The following is an 18742-nucleotide window of genomic DNA, read 5'->3' as shown; positions in this document are numbered from 1 at the left end:
TGGTTAGTAAACGAACGCAAACTACGTTAAACTAGTTAGTGTACAACGAGTTAATGTATAGTCTATTAATTAGACATAATATTTTACGTATGTTAAGACTCGTGAAGAGATACTCAGTCGTTTATAAGATTGATAAGTCCGACATTTTTTAATCGACGAAAATGCCAGGATTTTAAATATTTTTATAATAATAATACATGTGTATAAAGGTCAAAGACAACTGAAATAAAGTGGCTAAGTGTTTTGTATCGAATTTATTACAATTTCGTTATTAAAATCGGCATTTCGACGTCAGGAAAATCTTTGAAACGTTCTGATTATAGTTGTATAAAAAGGACTTACTCTGTAGCAAAGTGTGAAACCAGTCTTGTTCAGCATCCAAAACGGACAATAAAGCGACAACCCTTGCGTTCCATCCTTATCGATGCTATGCATGCCCAGGTCCAAAGTCATAACTGACGGACTGTCGTGGGACTCGAACGACCACACTGATAACTCTGTCTCCTCGTCAGGTAGGTTCTTGGTGCATACCCAGCATTTGTCTAGGTAATTTTGTATCTGTCGAATTTGTACAAACGTTATTAACTGTTTACTTAAATTTGATTTAGACGGAAACGCTCTCGAATAGCCAGTCTTTGGCCATTGTTGGTAACCTACAATTAACTGACGTTATGTATAATTTCTCATATAATGGTGCCGTAAATCATGTGGTACAGAAAATAATTCAGACGACTATAAGAAACGGTACATTATTTGAAAAACAATGGAGAATCGTCGATACAGAGATCGGAGAAACACAAAGAAAAAATCCTTCAGAACCAGTGTCTGTCGCCTCAATGTGACTACCGCTCGTACCAACTGAGCTATGAATCGAACCAGATCTTACGAATTTCTCTATGTGCCTTTTGCGGATCTTTATGTCGGTTTTTTATTTTCTAAAGATAGAAATCATCCTGACACCGGTTTGCACACAGATCGTGTAAAATTTTAATAAATCGAACAGATCAAATTTTTAAACTTTTGCATTAAAATGTTATCTTAAAGGGCTCTGCTCACTACATCGTATAATACTATGACCGTGACCGTAACGACACATGAAAAAATATTCTTTGTATAAATGAATCAATGCCTACTAGACCCTTCCGTCGCCAACCAACATCATAGCGACAACAATATTTTGCAGGTGCGGGTACGCTCCGTGCGTGGCACGTGACGGTACCAAAGTGCTATGCGCAGTCGGCAAAACGATGAAATTTTTCTTCATAAAGTTGTCAATACAAAGTCCAGTATTCTCCCTCGACTTTTCTTTTTTTTAGAATGTTATGAGCTCAATAAATTTTAGACTTTCTTTTTCGGTTCTCTCTTTCCTCTTTTTCCCTTAGTCCAGAATGAACTATAACCGAGAGAATAGGCACCGTACGCCTTTAAAGCGGGGATGATACGGTCACTGACTGCGTTGTATCGGGTGTGGTACGTTATTGACATGTTCAAGTGTCAGGGGCCTTACCATGAACTCTTATTACAATTCAGTTTAGGACCTAAAATGAATTATTGTGAGACAGCGCTACATGAAATGTATATCACCATCCCGCAACGGAGAATCGATTTTGCGAGATATCGAACAGAAAGCTCTCGATTAATCAATTTATCTTATATATTTAATATATTTAATAATATTATTTAATAATGATATGCCTTATGGACAAATAGATGTTAATAAACAACTTACCATAACAACAATTGACGCTCTATTTGGCGCCAAATGAGACAAATGGAACATTTCTCCTGGCTCGAAGAGCTTTGTTCTCGTCAATCCCAATTGCGAGACGACTATAGGCACGGGCAGACAGTTTTGCAGTCGCACTGCCGGTTTCAGAACGATGTCGTAGCAAGATGAAGCGAACGTGTGGCGGTTCGTGTGCTCGAAGAATACTTGCTCCATTGTACCTATTGCCTGGGGATAGAGCGTATATTTAATAAAATGTTATTAATTCTATGAGTGATTTTAAGTTTCAAACAGTGAATAACAAATGATTTAGGCCCAGCGCCCATTGGTGAGAATGTATGGCAAGGGTACCTTCGGTATCCCTACATTCGAGCGCATACTGACGGCAATTTGGGGTACACAAAAGGAGCCTCCTCGCAATAGCATACTATTCATGTCCCCTGCACGTCTGGCGCACCCTGGGCAACAATCGACGAGTAAATTACGCCGATTGGCAAATCCTTTCATCACGATAGCAAGCATTTCCCACGCTTCTGCCTGGCAGCTACTACTAATGACGTGGGTAGCAGCATCGGCATTAACTTTTGGGCTACAATTACATAGTGTATGGCATTGATACGATACGAAGCAGACGAAGACTTACGGCAAATATGTAGCGGTATCCTTCGGCATGCCGAAGTGTACCGTCGCGACATCGTGCTCGCGGCTATCGTATGAATCATAATTAGATGTCCAAAATGGATAATGGATATACAAAGATACAATTATATTAAAATGAATAAAAAATAAAAACGATATATACAGGCTATATATTTGAAAGTGGGACATTGTTAGCATCGCCACCCAGTGAGCGTCTGCTAACACTACGCCGCGGCACTGTATCGCGGTGTCTTATGTCAGTTGCCTAGTAAACTAGACAAACCACCCAGTTCTGTGGCCGCTCGCTAGATGGCACTAGTCGAATAATTGATTATAATGTATATCCAGGGCGCCAGATTATATACTAGAGCAAGGGGCGCCTTGCTCTAGTATATAATCTGGCGCCCTAAAATTATAAAATTAAAAAAAATAAAAAAAGCCGTAAAATTGTAAAACTTGCTCACTCTCTTATCCATCACCTCAACACGAAACACACAAGCCATAGCCTGCGTTTTCATTTACCACGTACCACGGTTTAACAGACATATTTATAGAGCGCGTTATATTCATCTAGAAATAATAAACTAATGAACTTAAATAGGAATGAAACTATTTTTCCGGATTTAAATCGCGTATATTTGTTTTTTCAAACAAACCGACGTTTCGGGCCCTTTACAGGTCCCATGGTGTCACCATGGGACAAATATACGCGATTTAAATCCGGAAAAATAGTTTCATTCCTATGTATAACAATCGCGAAAACCTAAGAACTCGTAATGAACTTAAACTTCACAAAAAATATTTTTTTAATTTTTTTATCGACTACTACTTGAGAACAACATTAGTTATCGAAATCTATGCACATCATTATTATTGCTCCGACGCAGCGGCGGGTGGCGGCACGGCGGCGAAAAACAAAGTACAGGTCGGGGGTGGGGGCGCGGGCGCATACGCAAAATGGCTGTTTGCAACTTCAGACAGTGCACGCGAGAACTTGATCTAACGAAGACACGTAAATTATTTGTTCTTCCGCTCGCCCGAAAATGGATATTTATTCTAACGTCGAATTGACTGAGATGGTGCGACTTTACGCAATAAATGGCGATGTGTGAGGCAAGCTATTGAAATGTTCCCAAATCGGAGTTTACGCGAAGGAGGGGAACAGTGTCGAAGTGTTTCATGAGAGGATTATCTTAGCATTTTATACTGTGAGACAAAATGTGTCTGTGTTGTACAATTTAAAACAAAATTTACTATGCCGTGCTAGACTATGCATTGTGGGAAACGGTGGACATTTTGAAAACTTACTCCGTACTACGTAAGTGTAAATAAACTGTAAATAACTAAAAAATCAATCATTGTAAATAATTTGATTTCACATTTTTAACTACGCCAAAAACCTCAATTCTTATTAAATGATAACTAGTTACTAAATCATAAACATATCTTTTTAGTGTGTAAAACATTTCGATAATAATTCAAGTAAAAAATAATTAACATAAGCTAAAACGTAAATGTGAAATCATTGTTACTGTTGCTGTCTCTATGTATATACCCATTGTACTCGAAATCAAGCGTAAAGGGAATCGGTTTATTCCTATGTACACTTCAAAACACATTTGTTGATTATTTTTTTGTTTTATCCCATATCTTAATTTTATTTTAGTCTATGTTAAGTTGTAACATTATATACTATGACATGTATGAATATGTCTCACTTTCAAATATACAGCCTGTATATAGGATAAACAAAAGGGATAACCCAGCAAAAAAATACATTTAAAATAGTAGTCTCCTATTTTTAACGATACTAAATGTTTAAAACTATTTTCAAGCTGCAGCCTGAGAAAACTTAGAACAATTCACGTTTTGCAATACATATTTTTTCTTAATTTCGTTTTATACAATAATTATAAATAAAATAAAATACTATATTTAAGGTCGCAAATAGTTTTATGACACTGGTAACACAATCGGGATCAAAATCATTTTTTGTGATGCTATTTTGTCACGTCATAGATGTCATTCGAGTTTCGTTTCTCGAATTCGAATGTTATTTGCTTCCATAGTGCGTTTGTTAAATTATTGTGTGTTGTTGCTAAAGTTTTTGTTTACTGTTGATATTTGTAATAAATATTTAAAATTGTAGAAAATGAGAACCTCCTCATTTTTCAATTCTGTTAAAAATAGAAAGTTTAGCACATCTGCATTCACACTTTGACAATGACATTTCTTTGTTTACATTTTGGACGTCTAATTATTATGATTCATACTATAGACTATTCAGATCAGTCGAAACGTTAAACGTAAAAGCATGCCGAAGAAACCCAAAGGCTGCCGAGGCTTCCGGAAGCTGTCGGCTCGGTATCCCTAATTTTACTGCAGCTTTGTTTTCGTAGCTACGACTATTATTATTGATATTTCAGCTAAAAATCCCCTATTGCGCTGACCCGTCTGTGGGCGCGGGGCCTAATGCGTTTCCTTCCTAATGCATAGAGCAAAAGGGATGGAATACACTAACGACATCTGTTTCCCGGTAACAACAATTTAGAGCTATTCAAGGATGGAGTGAATTAACGAGTTTTACTAATACGACATTCACCTATATTTTGTGTAAATACTCCACTAGTTTGTTATTATTATTAGTAGTTTTATTATTGATAAAAGTTCCTTCGATCTGACTAGATTCGAACCAGTGTCTGTTGCGTCAACGTGGCTACTAGTTGATTTAAGCATTTTCGCATCGTCACCGTTATATTTTACATTTAAAAATGTACTAAACGTTAGAAAACTATATAAAAATGTGAAATCATCTTTCCTTCCAATGTATTTTTCGTCTATTGAAATCGTTAGTCTAAAAAGACAGTTTACCTTTAAATAGAATTTCTCGCCGCTCCTCTTGTTCTTCGCATCGCATTGCAATAACTTAGTCATTTTCACTTCTTGTTGTAATTCTCGCCAAACGAAAGGCGAAACAGATACCGTGAAACCTAAAAGTTAAGATAAGATTTTCTGTAAGTACGCAGAGATTTCGAATGTAGACTAGCATTTGTTACAATCTACCTATTTCGGGTACTTTGCCTTGACCTACTTTAAAGACTGGAAGATTTATCCACTTCCATCCACAAAAGCATGACAGCGAACCGGTTCGACGTATCCATGCGTGTATCACTGTTCTATAATGCACGTACGTAAAAATACGTAGGTAGAAGTGTATTGTATCATTCGTATTTAAATGTAACTATTATTAATACTAAATAGGTCCATGTTACCTTAATAAACGAAATTTTATTATAATTATTTAAATGTGGATTTATTATACGTGATTGAGTGGATGAATGAATTATATATTTATTATTGCACATTAAGCTCATAAGGCCCCGTGTACATCAAAATGTACATAATATGTGAAGTGATTCAGATCCAGATTATATTATTCCTATGAGCAAGTAAATCTACATTATAAATTAAAATATTGCTTTCAAATTTAGTGCTACATATTCTATATGTCCACAGGGTTTCTAGAAAAATACGTTTATCATACAAAGCTGAGGGCACATTTGCTTGGGCTTGCAATTATATTTATTGCCTTACGATGTACTAGGTGTTTGGATTTATTCCCAATGTAGTTTGTTTTTTTTTTTATTGTAGGTTCTTAGGAGGTTAAATAATAATGACAACACAGGACAATTAATTAAATATAAATTATCCATTATTTTCTGCAACATGTATGCATGTTTTTTTTTATTTATTAGTAAGTATAAGTTTATTTAGGTATATTTATATATACATATATTTATATAGGTATAATATATCGTTATTTATTGAATATTTGATACATTATTATGTGTTTTTATTTCAAACAGAAAACCACCGTGAGACTCAGACATATTAACGAAAATAACGGATAACGCGACAGCCATGATCGTGCTGCCAGGACTTTGGCGCGCAATTTCCGTCGCACGGAATCTCATGATTAAAGGCCTACAAATTGGTTCGAAACATATCGAGCAAAAAATTCGACTTAAATACGTGAGTTATCCGTTATTTTCGTTCATATGATTTTTTTTATTTATACAATTGGCACACTACGTCTCCCGCTCCGATTAGCTTTCCCCTAACTCAAAGGTTGTCTGGAAGAGACCGCTCTTAGCGATAAGACCGCCTTTGCCCACATTTTTTTTTTGCACACAGTTTTAAGTTGTTTATGTACTATTCTTGTTCTTGTGTATGAGCAATAAAGTGTTTATCTATCTATCTATCTTTCCTATGGACAAAGCATAGAAGCCGTGGCGTTTATATCTTACCCTCAACTGAGAAGAACATTTCAGCGGTGGGAGTGTGTACGGCCTGCAACGGCAGCCGCAGGATATCGCCCGGTTTCACGTCTCCCAGCAGGCGAACTTCATTGCCACTCAGCGTCATGTAGTACACGGACACGTTCACCGACAAATGGTTCGTTACCTGGGTCGGAGAAAACGTCAAAAGGATCAATTCAATAGTATATAGACCCTCACACCAATATCGTCTTTTCATATCAATGTTCATTTAGACAGTACAATTGAATTTTTTATAATTCTGCTGATTTAAGAGCTCAAAATAGAGGTGTGCGAAAGGAGCCTCCCCGCACGGCGTACCATTCCTTTCCTGTACGTCTCGCACACCCTGGGCAACAATCGGCAAGTACCTTACGCCGACTGGCAAATCCTTTCACAACAATGGCAAGCATTATAGTAGTCATTGTGCGATATCGTGGTACTTTCGATGCGATAAGAAAAAGCTCAAAATAAGGTGAAAAGCATTGACTTACAAGTAAATGGACGACGGGTCTAAAAAAACCACGAAAAAAATGTCCCAAGTCAACCTATTCGAAATTTAAATTGTAATGAAATAAAATGAAGACTAAAGCGGAGTTTGGCGCTCTGTATACGATTTTAGCGCCTTACAAGTGCGGACACTTTTTAGCGCGGACCCGACGTCCATATAATTGTAAGTCAATGGTGAAAAGTGACGATTTTTGCTAAGAACGCTTATAGAATGTTCCGAAATCATTATTTTCAACATTATATGCCCCATTCCTGGGCACGAGGACTGTATGCAGAAGGTTTAGGCCATAATTTCCCAAAGTGGTCCCTTCACTATGGGCACGCAAGAATCCTAGGGGCCTCGGAAGCAATTGGGGGACGTTGATGCTGTCCATGAAGTGCTACCGCATTTGAAAAAAAACCTGAATTATATAAACTACATTACTTTTTTTCTTTTCCTTGTGTTTTTTTTGTGTTAATATAAAAAATATGTGTTTCCAATTATTTTTAGTGGTGGCTTAGAAATATTTTTATCTTGGTAAGCCAAAAAGTTTGGGAGCCCATGGTTTAGACGATAATCTGTCACGCTGGCCCAAAACAATGTGGGAACTACACACGTTGTCCAAAAGTTGCGAATCATCTTCAACATGCAGATTTTATCTCAATTTTTTCCTTCACCTAGCGAGAGTTATTGCTACTAAACATTTAATAATGTATGTTTTTAAAAATTGTTTATTTAGAGATTAAAGTCATAGGTACATTCCGCCGTGTACATTCTCCCTGTTCTCCAACTAGGCTACCACCGTTAGGTAACAGTCACGCATCACGTAAAGCATAACAAACACTAATGAACAACAATCTGCAATAATATTGTAACTATAATACAAAACGTTACCTGTACGATACTACGAAGGTAGATATGCATGGCGGCATCTTGCATAACAATTTCCGAGATAAGGCCCCGTGGCTCAATAGCAGCTACGAGCGGCACGTTCTTCTCCAACCTGGAGCTGGTATGGTGCTGCCCTATCGCGAAATACCGCTTGTCCGCTCTCTCCACGGGTATAACAACATCTTCCGCCATTTCTACAATCTGATAATAAAACAATCCCCTTAATTACGTTTAACAGAGAACAGCTGTCATGTACTCGCAATTCTAAATCCTGTCAAGTAGCAGTAGAGCTTCTTGTGAAGTTCGTCCAGGGAAGTACTGCCACCTTATCTATTTCTGCCGAAAAGCAATATGAGCATTACTGCGTTCCGGTTTTTGTGTAAGGATGCTGGTGAAATTACAGGCACATGGGACTTATCAACCTATGTCTCAGGGTGATCGTAGTAGCAGTGCCCCTCAGATCTTTGTATTTTAAAGCTCTGAGTGGCTCTGCAAATCATCAGGTGTTATTCAGGGTTATCGGCACGACTTGTTCGTCCCGCCACTTGGTATTATATACCAATATTATGATACAAGGGAATTCCGTAATTTGAGACCAGTCAGTTGGTGTGGTTAGCTGGCACATTGTGACATTATTAAATCTTTCAGGGTTTAGACTAATATAACAAATCGTCTCCAACTGCTATGTGGCCTTAGGGCGTCCTACGGTAGTTAGAAGCATGAATGGGCCAAACCTTGACAGCAAGCTTGAGCTGCGGCGGCGGTTCGTTGAGGCGCAGCACGGAGAAACCACCGTGCGTTAGCTGCAGCGGCACCGCTGCACCCGGCTCCAACACCACCTCCCTAAGTACAATATTTACTTGAGAACTCTATCAGCTAAGTCCCTGGTTCCTCTTCTTATGTCCTCGTTCCTGGCGGTGTGCTCTCGTTTTCTGTTCGACATGACTTCCAAAACAATTATTGTCGCGAATTGTGTCGCGATTTAGTATTAGTTTTGTAATATCAAGCATTAATAAATTTAGTCTGTTATGATAACTAAGAGTAGGGAACTAACACGGCAGTCCAGGCATCTCAAATTCTGAAAGTGAGATATCAGGCGTCAGCTGGGAGTGCACTGGTTGGTCGGCACTACAGTTGGTAAGTTTGTACAATGTTTATTAGTAACTTAGATGCAGTATTTGTTGCCTAGACAGCCTGAAGATAGAGTATGTCGAATCAGTAACAGAATTAGAATAAGGCCCGCCCCGCCACTTGTACTAAAGGTATAAGGGGGCATAAAGCAGTGGCAGAGGAAGAGCTGTAGGGAGGCCCATTATAGGGATCAGAGGATCCCATTAGTTGAGATCCAAAGGATCGATATGAGGTCAAGGACCTATTAAGATAATTATAGTAGTCCTATGAAGTAGAACGGAGTTAGATGAAGTATACGCGAACAAAGATACTCTATTTAAAGGCTGTTGTGATAGAATGTCGCATATGTAATTTACATTATGATTGAACCTTAGGCGTGGCCACAATTACTGTGAAATGAGTATTACTCGACTAAATTATGTGTGTGAAGCTTTATGCGTCTTTTAATTTAGTCTATTCTATTTAGTTTCGGACGGATGGAGAACGAGAGTACAGGGCCAGATTCTGTAACGTAACTCCGAGATTACTTCCATACAATGATAAGACAAGTAGTGGAACTACATACAATCGTAGCAGTGGGGCTAGGGGTTCGCATATTCTCGGATCCCATGCATAGTTTATCTTATAATTGAAGCAGTCGGTCGGTGTTTGAAATATGAAAAATAGTTTCCAGTGTCAAATTTATAATTTTTTTATTTATAAATGTACCCATGAACCAATAACTCGACTGGCTAATGTCCATAGTACAATCGTAACTCTGAGAAAAATAAAAATTCCGTCTTATGTCTAGATATCTATTAATTCCTCTTTAATGTGAAATATAAGAAGTCCGTTTTTTCCTTGTAATATTATTCAAATATGTTCATGAGCTAAAATTATTTCTTGAACTTTAACAAATAAGATAGTATTTGTATTTATTGTCACATGTACATAGTCAGATGTTACAAATGTGTTACATTACGACTATAGTGTAGTACATGACTATGAATAGGGCACTGCAAGTCAAGATATTGAACACAATATAAGAAAATATAATGAAACAAAATAAAATTTAGAATAAGAACTGAGAGGCGTAAACAAAAAATGTAAAAATTTAAAATTGATGTCAATTATGTGTTATAACTAATTAAAAATTAACTCTTGCTAACATGGTAGATGGCAATGATTCTAATCAAAATAATAAACCTTGCGTGACATCTGGTGTACCATTACCGCGTTCCTCTTGAGTCATTGGTCCATGATGTACCGTTATGTATATACAAACTTGCATTTCATTTCTACTTCATGATCATACCCCTACAATTGAGATACTGATATGCGATGCTGGTAATAAAAATATAAAGAATACAGTAGCATTTGACGAAGATTATATCAATATGGCACGAGAATACCGTGATGAATATTTTAATTGTTTCAAATTATGTCATGCAACCTGTAAGTTCATTATTTTAATAAGAAGACGGAGTAAAATGACATTTGTAGGGTTGCCAGTTTTCATAAAATTTTAAATAGTCATGAAGTTGTTGTTGACTGTTTTATAGATAGATTGTGAAAGAATGTAAAAATTTGCTAAAAATGTTGGATTGTGAATGTTACGACGTTCTAAGGATTACTAATTGCGTTATTGCGTTGTTTATTCTCATTTTGACAGTTGACCTATTAGAATCAAAAGTCGAAAAAAAAAAAAAGTCGAAAGAAAAGTTGACATATTAGAAATATTAATTCATACATTTTAATAGGAACAAGCGGATTTGACTATCTATATCGAATTAAAATGAACAGCTATAAAACAAGTCTTCTCTTTGTATTTTTAATGGACATAGTTCTAATGCAATGTGCGTACGTAAGACATTGCAAAAATTGACAATAAAAATTAACCTATGCCCAACAGTTGGACGGATAAGTTCGGCTATTTGTTGTATAAGCGTGGCCAACATTCAGTCGATGGTCGATAGAATATTTTATCGACTGCAATCACTAGCTCCTTGCGAGCGGGCGACAATTTTACACAATGAACTGTACGTTTAATCTATCTTGAAAAACGACACAAATTAACAGTGCCACTACCACGAGTTTAATTTGACAGTTGTCGTTAGCGACCGCGCTATTAGTTCACAATTTTGTATGGCAAATTGTACAGCGCCATCACGCGGTTTTGTATACAAACCATTTTACGCAGTCCCTAGCGATAACTGTCACTGCAACCTCATGGTAGAGGCACAGACAAAAACACGCTCTTACTACATATATTTGTAGTTCTTTTAGCGGAACATTCGCGTTAACAGTACAGTAGAAAATTAAAATTAGCCAATCACATACATATTTTCCTTTCAAATTTCCTACTACATTCTTAACGGGAATTAATTATAACAAAACACTTTTTCCTTTCAATCGTGAAAAGGGATGAGACAACAAACTTACTGGTACGTTTGCGGTATGTCTCTAGTCAGATGTACGGTGAAGTCAAGGTTGTCTTTTAGCAACAGCTTAGCTGTCAGTCCAGTGCAGTTGTGAAGGACATACGGCGCCCCTTCAAATTCTTTCTTTTCCATCTGTAATACCATTTATATATAAGATACGACATTAGCTAATAGACAAGAAAGAGCGAGCAATAGAAATTCAATAGGCTTTCATTCCGTCATAACCAAAATTCACATTTAAACTTCAGCACATATCCGATACATCTGCAGGTGCGGATGCGGATTTTTCAACGTTCAAATCTAAAGATGCGAATTCAAAGCGTATGTGTAAAAAAGTTTTCCAAGTTTCCAAATCACACTTTTTAAAGATGACGGCATTGTTTATACTTACTACTTGTTGTTACTTATGAAAATCAATAAACGAAAATAAATTTACGTTAAAACATAATATTCCTAACTAGCATGCGCGTAACGTAAGATAATGAATCTCAATAATTGATTCTTTATTTGTTTAACAAACAAATAAAGAATCAATTGTAGTTTCCTGTACGCGCTGCCGTATTTTTAATGTACTGATTGGCTGTTAATTGACATTAGTACTCGGCGTGCCCTGTAAAACATCTGTATCCGCAACAAACAGCATCAACGAATTCGAATGTCGAATGCGGAAGCAGATATTTAACAATATGAGGATAAATCGCGGTTGAAGATACAAGTATCTGTGGCATTCCTAATCGATATATAGACGAGTCTTAACTGCCACGAAAGTTTAAAGGAAATAAAATTCATCATATTATTTCTTACATCCCCTGACTTCGACTTGGCCACGGCAGGTTCTTGCTCGGTGGTCGCTGCAGCAACTGAGTTGCTAAGTAGTTGTAGAACCTAAAAACAATGTTGCCAATAATAATAATAACCCAAACACTCACAGCCCCACACTATGGAACCCTGTATCGCTAGTGCCATGGACACACACACAGACAACCAGAAATTACACCCACTACTTACAACTAACGAGAAAAAATGTAAGCCATACCAATATTTCTCTCGGCCCGGGAATCGAACCCGGTGCCTCTGCGTGGCAGACCAGCAGAGTAACCGTTCAGCTACGAACTTTTCTTAAAGTAATCTGAATGCGTTAGAAATTAATTTTGATATTCTTCCCGATTTTCTTGTACCTACACTGTACACGTACCTCCATACCGGTTCTCGTGCATGTGATTTCGAGAGGTTCACTGCTGGAGATGGTAATGCTCTTCGTGGCCTGCCGCTGGGCCACGGTTTGATTGTTCGCAGCCTCGTCTGTTAAGTTAATTGATTGCTGGCGGATATCCGGCTGCCGCATCACGACCTGACAATAGTTATTTGTTATGCAAGGCTGCAAAGTTGTTGTTTGACGCGAGTGCTTGTATTGCAACCTGAGCAAACGAATGATTCTAAGATTGAACCACGAGCGAAGCGAGCAAGCCGCGAGACGCAAAACAACTTTGCTGCCGAGCAAAACACACAACATTTCACCTCACTATAGCGAGGAAAATGTTACATGAATGAAAAACAGTTGAATAAACAGTTGAAACAAATCAGTTTTAATTAAATAATAATTATTTTGTTATCAATTTAATGACAACAATAATAAGAACAAAAATACCAACGGATTTATATTACATAAATAATGTACGACAAATCGCGTAGTTGAACGTGTCATTGTTTTTTTCGAAAGAAAAAGGTAGGTGCATCACAGCGTCAAGATCAAAGCACAAAAACTTTTTCCACGCTAGCGTGGAAAAAACGCTTTTGAGCTGTGATTTCTAATGTGAAAGAAAGCCTTTCCGAGATAGTGAGGTGAATAGGTTATTTTTTTAATTTTTATTGAATATCGTGGTGATATTCATTTCATTTTCTGTGAAATAACTTCACTAGTATGTTATAATTATTAATACAAAGATCGAAGACAAAGAGAAACTCCTTCGACCTGACAAAGCTCGAACAGGGCCAAAGGTTATTTTATTACAGAATATGAGGATCGTGATCTATTTATGGTAATCAAACTCTAAAAATATTAATTGTTCTCATCGCGTGGTACAATTTGTTAGAATAAAAAAAAATATATTCTAAAAAACTAGATGAGAACATCTTGTCGATCGAAGACATGTTGAACATGTACATATTCTGCTTTCACAAATACATATTTATCCAATAGCAAATATCTACTTCATTTCAATCCATTTTGAACAAAAAGTAAACAAAGAAGTCACTGACCCGACCTTAGACGGTTTAGTCATGCCAACTGTAATGCAAACTAGAAATCGATTAATTAATTGAATGAATCAATTTGTTCAATTGAGTCGTACTAGCGGTTTTCCTTACATAACCTGTATAAGCATATTTAAAATAGCTATAGCTATTCAAATGAATATTGTTGGAAAAAGTGATGAGATATCAAGACGAGATCTTCGAAATATACGTGAAAGTGTTACGTATTCAATTTATTGAGTTTGATCTGACAACAGTTTTGTTTACATTTTGTTCAAAATGGATTGGAACAGACTTTAATACGTGACATAACCTATAAAACAGATCACGATTTTCCCCTCCCTCATTTGAAAGATGAGTATCATATCAAGATCGTTGGTAGTCGTTTACAACATCAGAAATTGTACTTTAAGAAAATGTTTTAGGAAAGAATCGCACGTTTTCTTCACGTTGTCACGAGTAAGCAAGCGAATACAAACCAAAATAGAGAAATAATTGCTTCATTAATTTCAAATAGTTCATTGTTCACGTCGGCATGTGACATATATCGCACTATTCATCCGATTTCACTAAAATAACTTTATGAATGTTTAAGTAGGCGATGGTTGTAGGTCACTGAAAATTGGATTCTCGTTTACTGGCCGGTGAATGTACAATTTTACCTCCAATTTGAGTTCCCACGGCTCGTGCTTGTACTGCGCATCGCGCATCACTTCGACGGGTTCGACGAAGGGCTCCCACACGGCGCACGCCATGTTGTAGTACGACACTTGCATCGCCCACGTCGACTCCAGATAGAACTACGGATGGAACTAATTCAATTTAAAGTACACAGTAATACGTCCATTTAAAAAACACAATCACACTATTCTCGTGCTATATTGAAATAACTTTTGTGAAATATTGATATTTTTATACCACCATCGCGAATGGTATTTCGATTATGGGATTATAGTATGATATGAAATAGAAACGAAACGCTGAACAATTTTGAATTTGAGGTAGTTACTCTAGTTTAAACCAGGGATGCACGATTTTTTGTTTCGAATTGATTTTTTGGATCGTAATGGATCATATGCCGGATCACAATCCAATTCGTGGATCAATTCAGAAATTGATCCACGAATTGGATTGTATGCCCTTGAATCGATCCCATAAAAATGATTTTAAAATTTACAATAAATAAAACACCTTTACTAAATCATTTAATTGCCATAATAATACGTAATATGTTTTTTGCTTTTCACAGATGCCAATCCTTTATATCTAACTAAACTTTTTAATAATAATGTCATATAACTTAATGTCCAAAACATTGTCGTCCTCTTTATTTTTCGTTTCTGTACTTGACGAAATCATTAATTTTTGTTTAAATTATGAACACGTTCTCGGCGTTCGATTCGGGTTAATTTTGAATCGATTCGCTTAAATCACATTGAAAACAATCGATACAAAAAATCGCTAGATCGTATGCAATTGAATCGATCTTCATAAAAATTGTATCGTAATGTGCATCCCTATTTCAAACAACCATAAGCACTACAATAAACACGTCTACCACTTGATGTAATTTTTTAAACAACGAGCGACCGCTGCCTTGACAAAAATAGTAAGTTTTTGTTTTTTTTTTTAGTAAGTTTTTTGTTTGTTTATTAAAAACGGCCTACTGTAAATCATATACAAATGAGCAGTTTACAGCTTTGACATCTTTTTTTTCCATTTCATTTCGTTTATCTAATATGGCACTGAACTTTATAAAGAATGTCATAAGTTCTCAATCTTCTTTGTATTTCTTATCGCTATCTGCTAGAAAATACATGCTTAATAAATGCTTACAAAATTTAAACTTACATCAGAACTCCAATCTTTAACTTGTCCACTAAGCGAAGCCGCCATGACCAGCATTGGAATGGTCTCTCGGCCCACCTCCATCTCGAACGAGATTACGATAGACGGACTAGACAGCAGACAAATCTCACCAACCGGTGCCTTTGGTTGTGCTTCTATTTCTAGAGTTTCAAACGCTTCTTCCGCTTGATCTAAAAACAATATTAGCTTAATCATATCAGCTTATACACATCCACTGCTGGACATAATCCAGTCTCACTCCACATCCCTATGGAGTGAGACTGGTTAGCGCACCTATTGAATGCATTAGCTAAATGCATCTTTAGATTTTATAAGTTTGCCGTCTAATTCTAGAACTATGTCTCTACCATGTTGTTTACACCTGCCTGACTCTTTATTTATTTTACTCCAACTAGTTTTAGTTTTATTTTTCGATTGTCTAATTTTATCGCTGTGAAACTTAACCTTAGCAGCTGCACAAACTTTTTTAAATATTTTTGAATAATGTGTAACATATGCTATAAAACTGGAATTAGTATTATAAGTTTTCATAGTGTATAGCTCATACAAACAAGACCCACTCTTATGAATGCCTACTGTTGCCCAGTTATTGAATTTAGTCTCCCTCTGGAAAATTATTGTTTTGGGTTTAAATACATTATCAAATTCATTTTTACTACAACTAAATGTCGTGTTATATAAAATATTTGTAATCTATGTCTATATTATTTTGAAATCTATGATGATGGTAGGCGATAGCTCCTATATATAACCAACTCTTAAAAACAAGAAAAAATTAAAAGAAAGATACATGAACCAAAAGGTTTATAAATTCTTGTTTGCCACTCGTCTTGTAAACTTCGTAGTTAGGTTTTACACTTCTTCTTCCCCGAAGTATCGACATGTCTGAAATTTTTTCATCATCATTTGTTTCCTCACGATATTTTCTTCATTTTCAGATTCAGTGGTATTCTTCAATCTATTGGTTAAATAGCAAACGTTCTCCTAACAGGTATTGCTGGTTAAAAAGGCACACGGTGTACATATATCGACTGGTACTCTAAACGAAAGGTGAAACATTACTGACCTGTGCTAAGGAACCAATAACTTTGGGGTCTGAACGCCTTCGTCGCCCACAAGTTATCGTAAATGACAGGTTTGTTTTCTAGAACTGTAGCATCTTCCTCTGTGCTTGTTATTGTAGCCAGAACTCGGTTCAGGAGTGCCATAGTTTCTGAAAAAATTATAAACCTAAGAACCTACATAATTTAAGTAAATCGTATTTAAAATAAAAAAATAAAATGCATTTATTTCAGACACCACTACCGGTGTTAGTTAAAAGGGCGCGTGTGACATTTCTTTTTTTTTAATTGTTAGGTATACTGATCGTGATCCGTAACAAAAGAACGATATGTCAATATTTTTATTTTTTCCTAGGTGGATAAACTTTGAAGTTACCGCTAGAAAAAAGGACATATTTTTGAATTCCATTTCGTTAAACATTACTTTCTCGATTTTGAGTTTTTTGTCACATGCGCCCTTTTATGTAACGGGGGCAAAATGGATCTATAAAGTCAAATGTCAGTATTACAAAAATCTGGATGACTATATTAGTACGCACTTAAATGACGGGAGGACCAGTGCCTTAGTAGGCCACTGTCACTTCTGTCTATCACAACTGCCAGGAGACTGCGGTGGCCGCAACAGAACCATTTTCTTTAAATTCCATCCCATCACTACATAGCGTTAGTGACGTCATAGTAGGTACGAAAAATGTGGCATGTTTGATTTTCACACAACTCACGGTACTTGCATCGTCTATTTATCCAATTTTATTTATCAGATTTTTTGTCTGCTAAATCACAGACATGTAGATTTCCATCTGTGTATTTGCAGATTAACTTAACGTTTCTTTTTGACTAATTCTGTTTCAGCTAATTTACTGATAACTGAATCAAACATATATACACTATAAATTAATATTGGCACATTATTTTTCAACTTGACATTTGTAGCTGTCAATTACTTATCTCTACCACACGCAAAGTAAACGTTGAATTGCTGACACCAGCTCATCATACCTTACCATACTTATCTCTAGTAAAAAATCTGAATAATTGTTTTGCTTCCGGTTTTTTAAGTAATTGAAAAGACATTGTAAAAACGCAACAGGGAGCATCAGACCGTAAAGAAGTCTGGTAACCGTTAATAAGAATAAATACTTCGAGCCTACTTACTTCTGAAAATGATTAGTTCTCCACACAAACTCATCATCATCATACCCAATTTCGCCCCCTTTAAGATTTATTTTTGTGAAAAAAAGTAGCCTTTGTCCTTCTAGGTCCCATCTATCTGTATACCAAAATTAATATTTTTTTATAATACCAAGTGCAGCACTTGTTAAGCGCATGGCAAGTCGTGCCCCTTGTGGTAAGCGACACGCCTGTCCACAACTGTTGCAGTGCTACTCAGAGCTTTAAATCGCAATGGTCTTAAGGCCACTGTGCCTGCGTCCGTCACCCTGAGACATAAATTGACAAGTCCCATGTGCTTGTAAATTCACCAGCACCCTTATCCTACAAAACCGGAAGGCAGTAATGCTCACATTACGGCTTGGCGGCAGAAATAGGTAGGGTGGCAGTACTTCCCTGGACTAACTCTTTCACGAGGAACTCTACTGCTTCTAAAAATGTCACTATGCCGCTATGATCGTTCACTCACCAGGGGAGACAGTGATGGTGATATCGGAGACTGCGATGTCCACGTGCATGCCGGAGTCGGGCGGCTGACTCACGGCCAGGGACACCTGCGTAGGCTCCAGCAAGAAGCGCGTGGAGCTCTCTACGCGGCCCAGGGAGCGCACCACCATCTGCAGCCCCGAGATGCCGCCTTCCGCCACCATGCTCTCCGATGTCTTGCGTAGCTTAAAGCGCGCCTCCATCTGTAAACAGGACATGCCATGAACAACGCAGAGGAACTGTCCTCATCATCAACTTATTATATATCCCACTATCGCTTCTAACGAGAG

The 18742-nt window shown here is 37.0% G+C and overlaps 1 protein-coding gene across 1 annotated transcript in view; it reads right to left on the bottom strand.

The window, feature by feature from the left end:
• LOC113231848 (vacuolar protein sorting-associated protein 13) overlaps positions 1–18742 on the bottom strand; it is a 117422-nt gene that overhangs the window by 27264 nt on the left and 71416 nt on the right. Inside the window, exons 29-41 of the mRNA XM_026466384.1 lie at positions 18436–18655; positions 16802–16948; positions 15718–15905; positions 14529–14666; positions 12809–12964; positions 12418–12498; positions 11615–11745; positions 8797–8905; positions 8066–8263; positions 6673–6829; positions 5237–5355; positions 1730–1954; positions 343–558 (exon numbers count right to left, since the gene is read on the bottom strand). Of these exons, the coding sequence (XP_026322169.1) occupies positions 343–558; positions 1730–1954; positions 5237–5355; positions 6673–6829; positions 8066–8263; positions 8797–8905; positions 11615–11745; positions 12418–12498; positions 12809–12964; positions 14529–14666; positions 15718–15905; positions 16802–16948; positions 18436–18655 (2085 nt within the window). The remainder of the gene's footprint in view (positions 1–342; positions 559–1729; positions 1955–5236; positions 5356–6672; positions 6830–8065; positions 8264–8796; positions 8906–11614; positions 11746–12417; positions 12499–12808; positions 12965–14528; positions 14667–15717; positions 15906–16801; positions 16949–18435; positions 18656–18742) is intronic.

The sequence above is a fragment of the Hyposmocoma kahamanoa genome, unplaced genomic scaffold (assembly GCF_003589595.1).
Source record: "Hyposmocoma kahamanoa isolate Upper Pololo Valley unplaced genomic scaffold, ASM358959v1 66, whole genome shotgun sequence".
Taxonomy (NCBI): domain Eukaryota; kingdom Metazoa; phylum Arthropoda; class Insecta; order Lepidoptera; family Cosmopterigidae; genus Hyposmocoma; species Hyposmocoma kahamanoa.
Note: the sequence above shows the minus strand (reverse complement) of the source record. Positions and strands in the feature narration are given on the sequence as shown.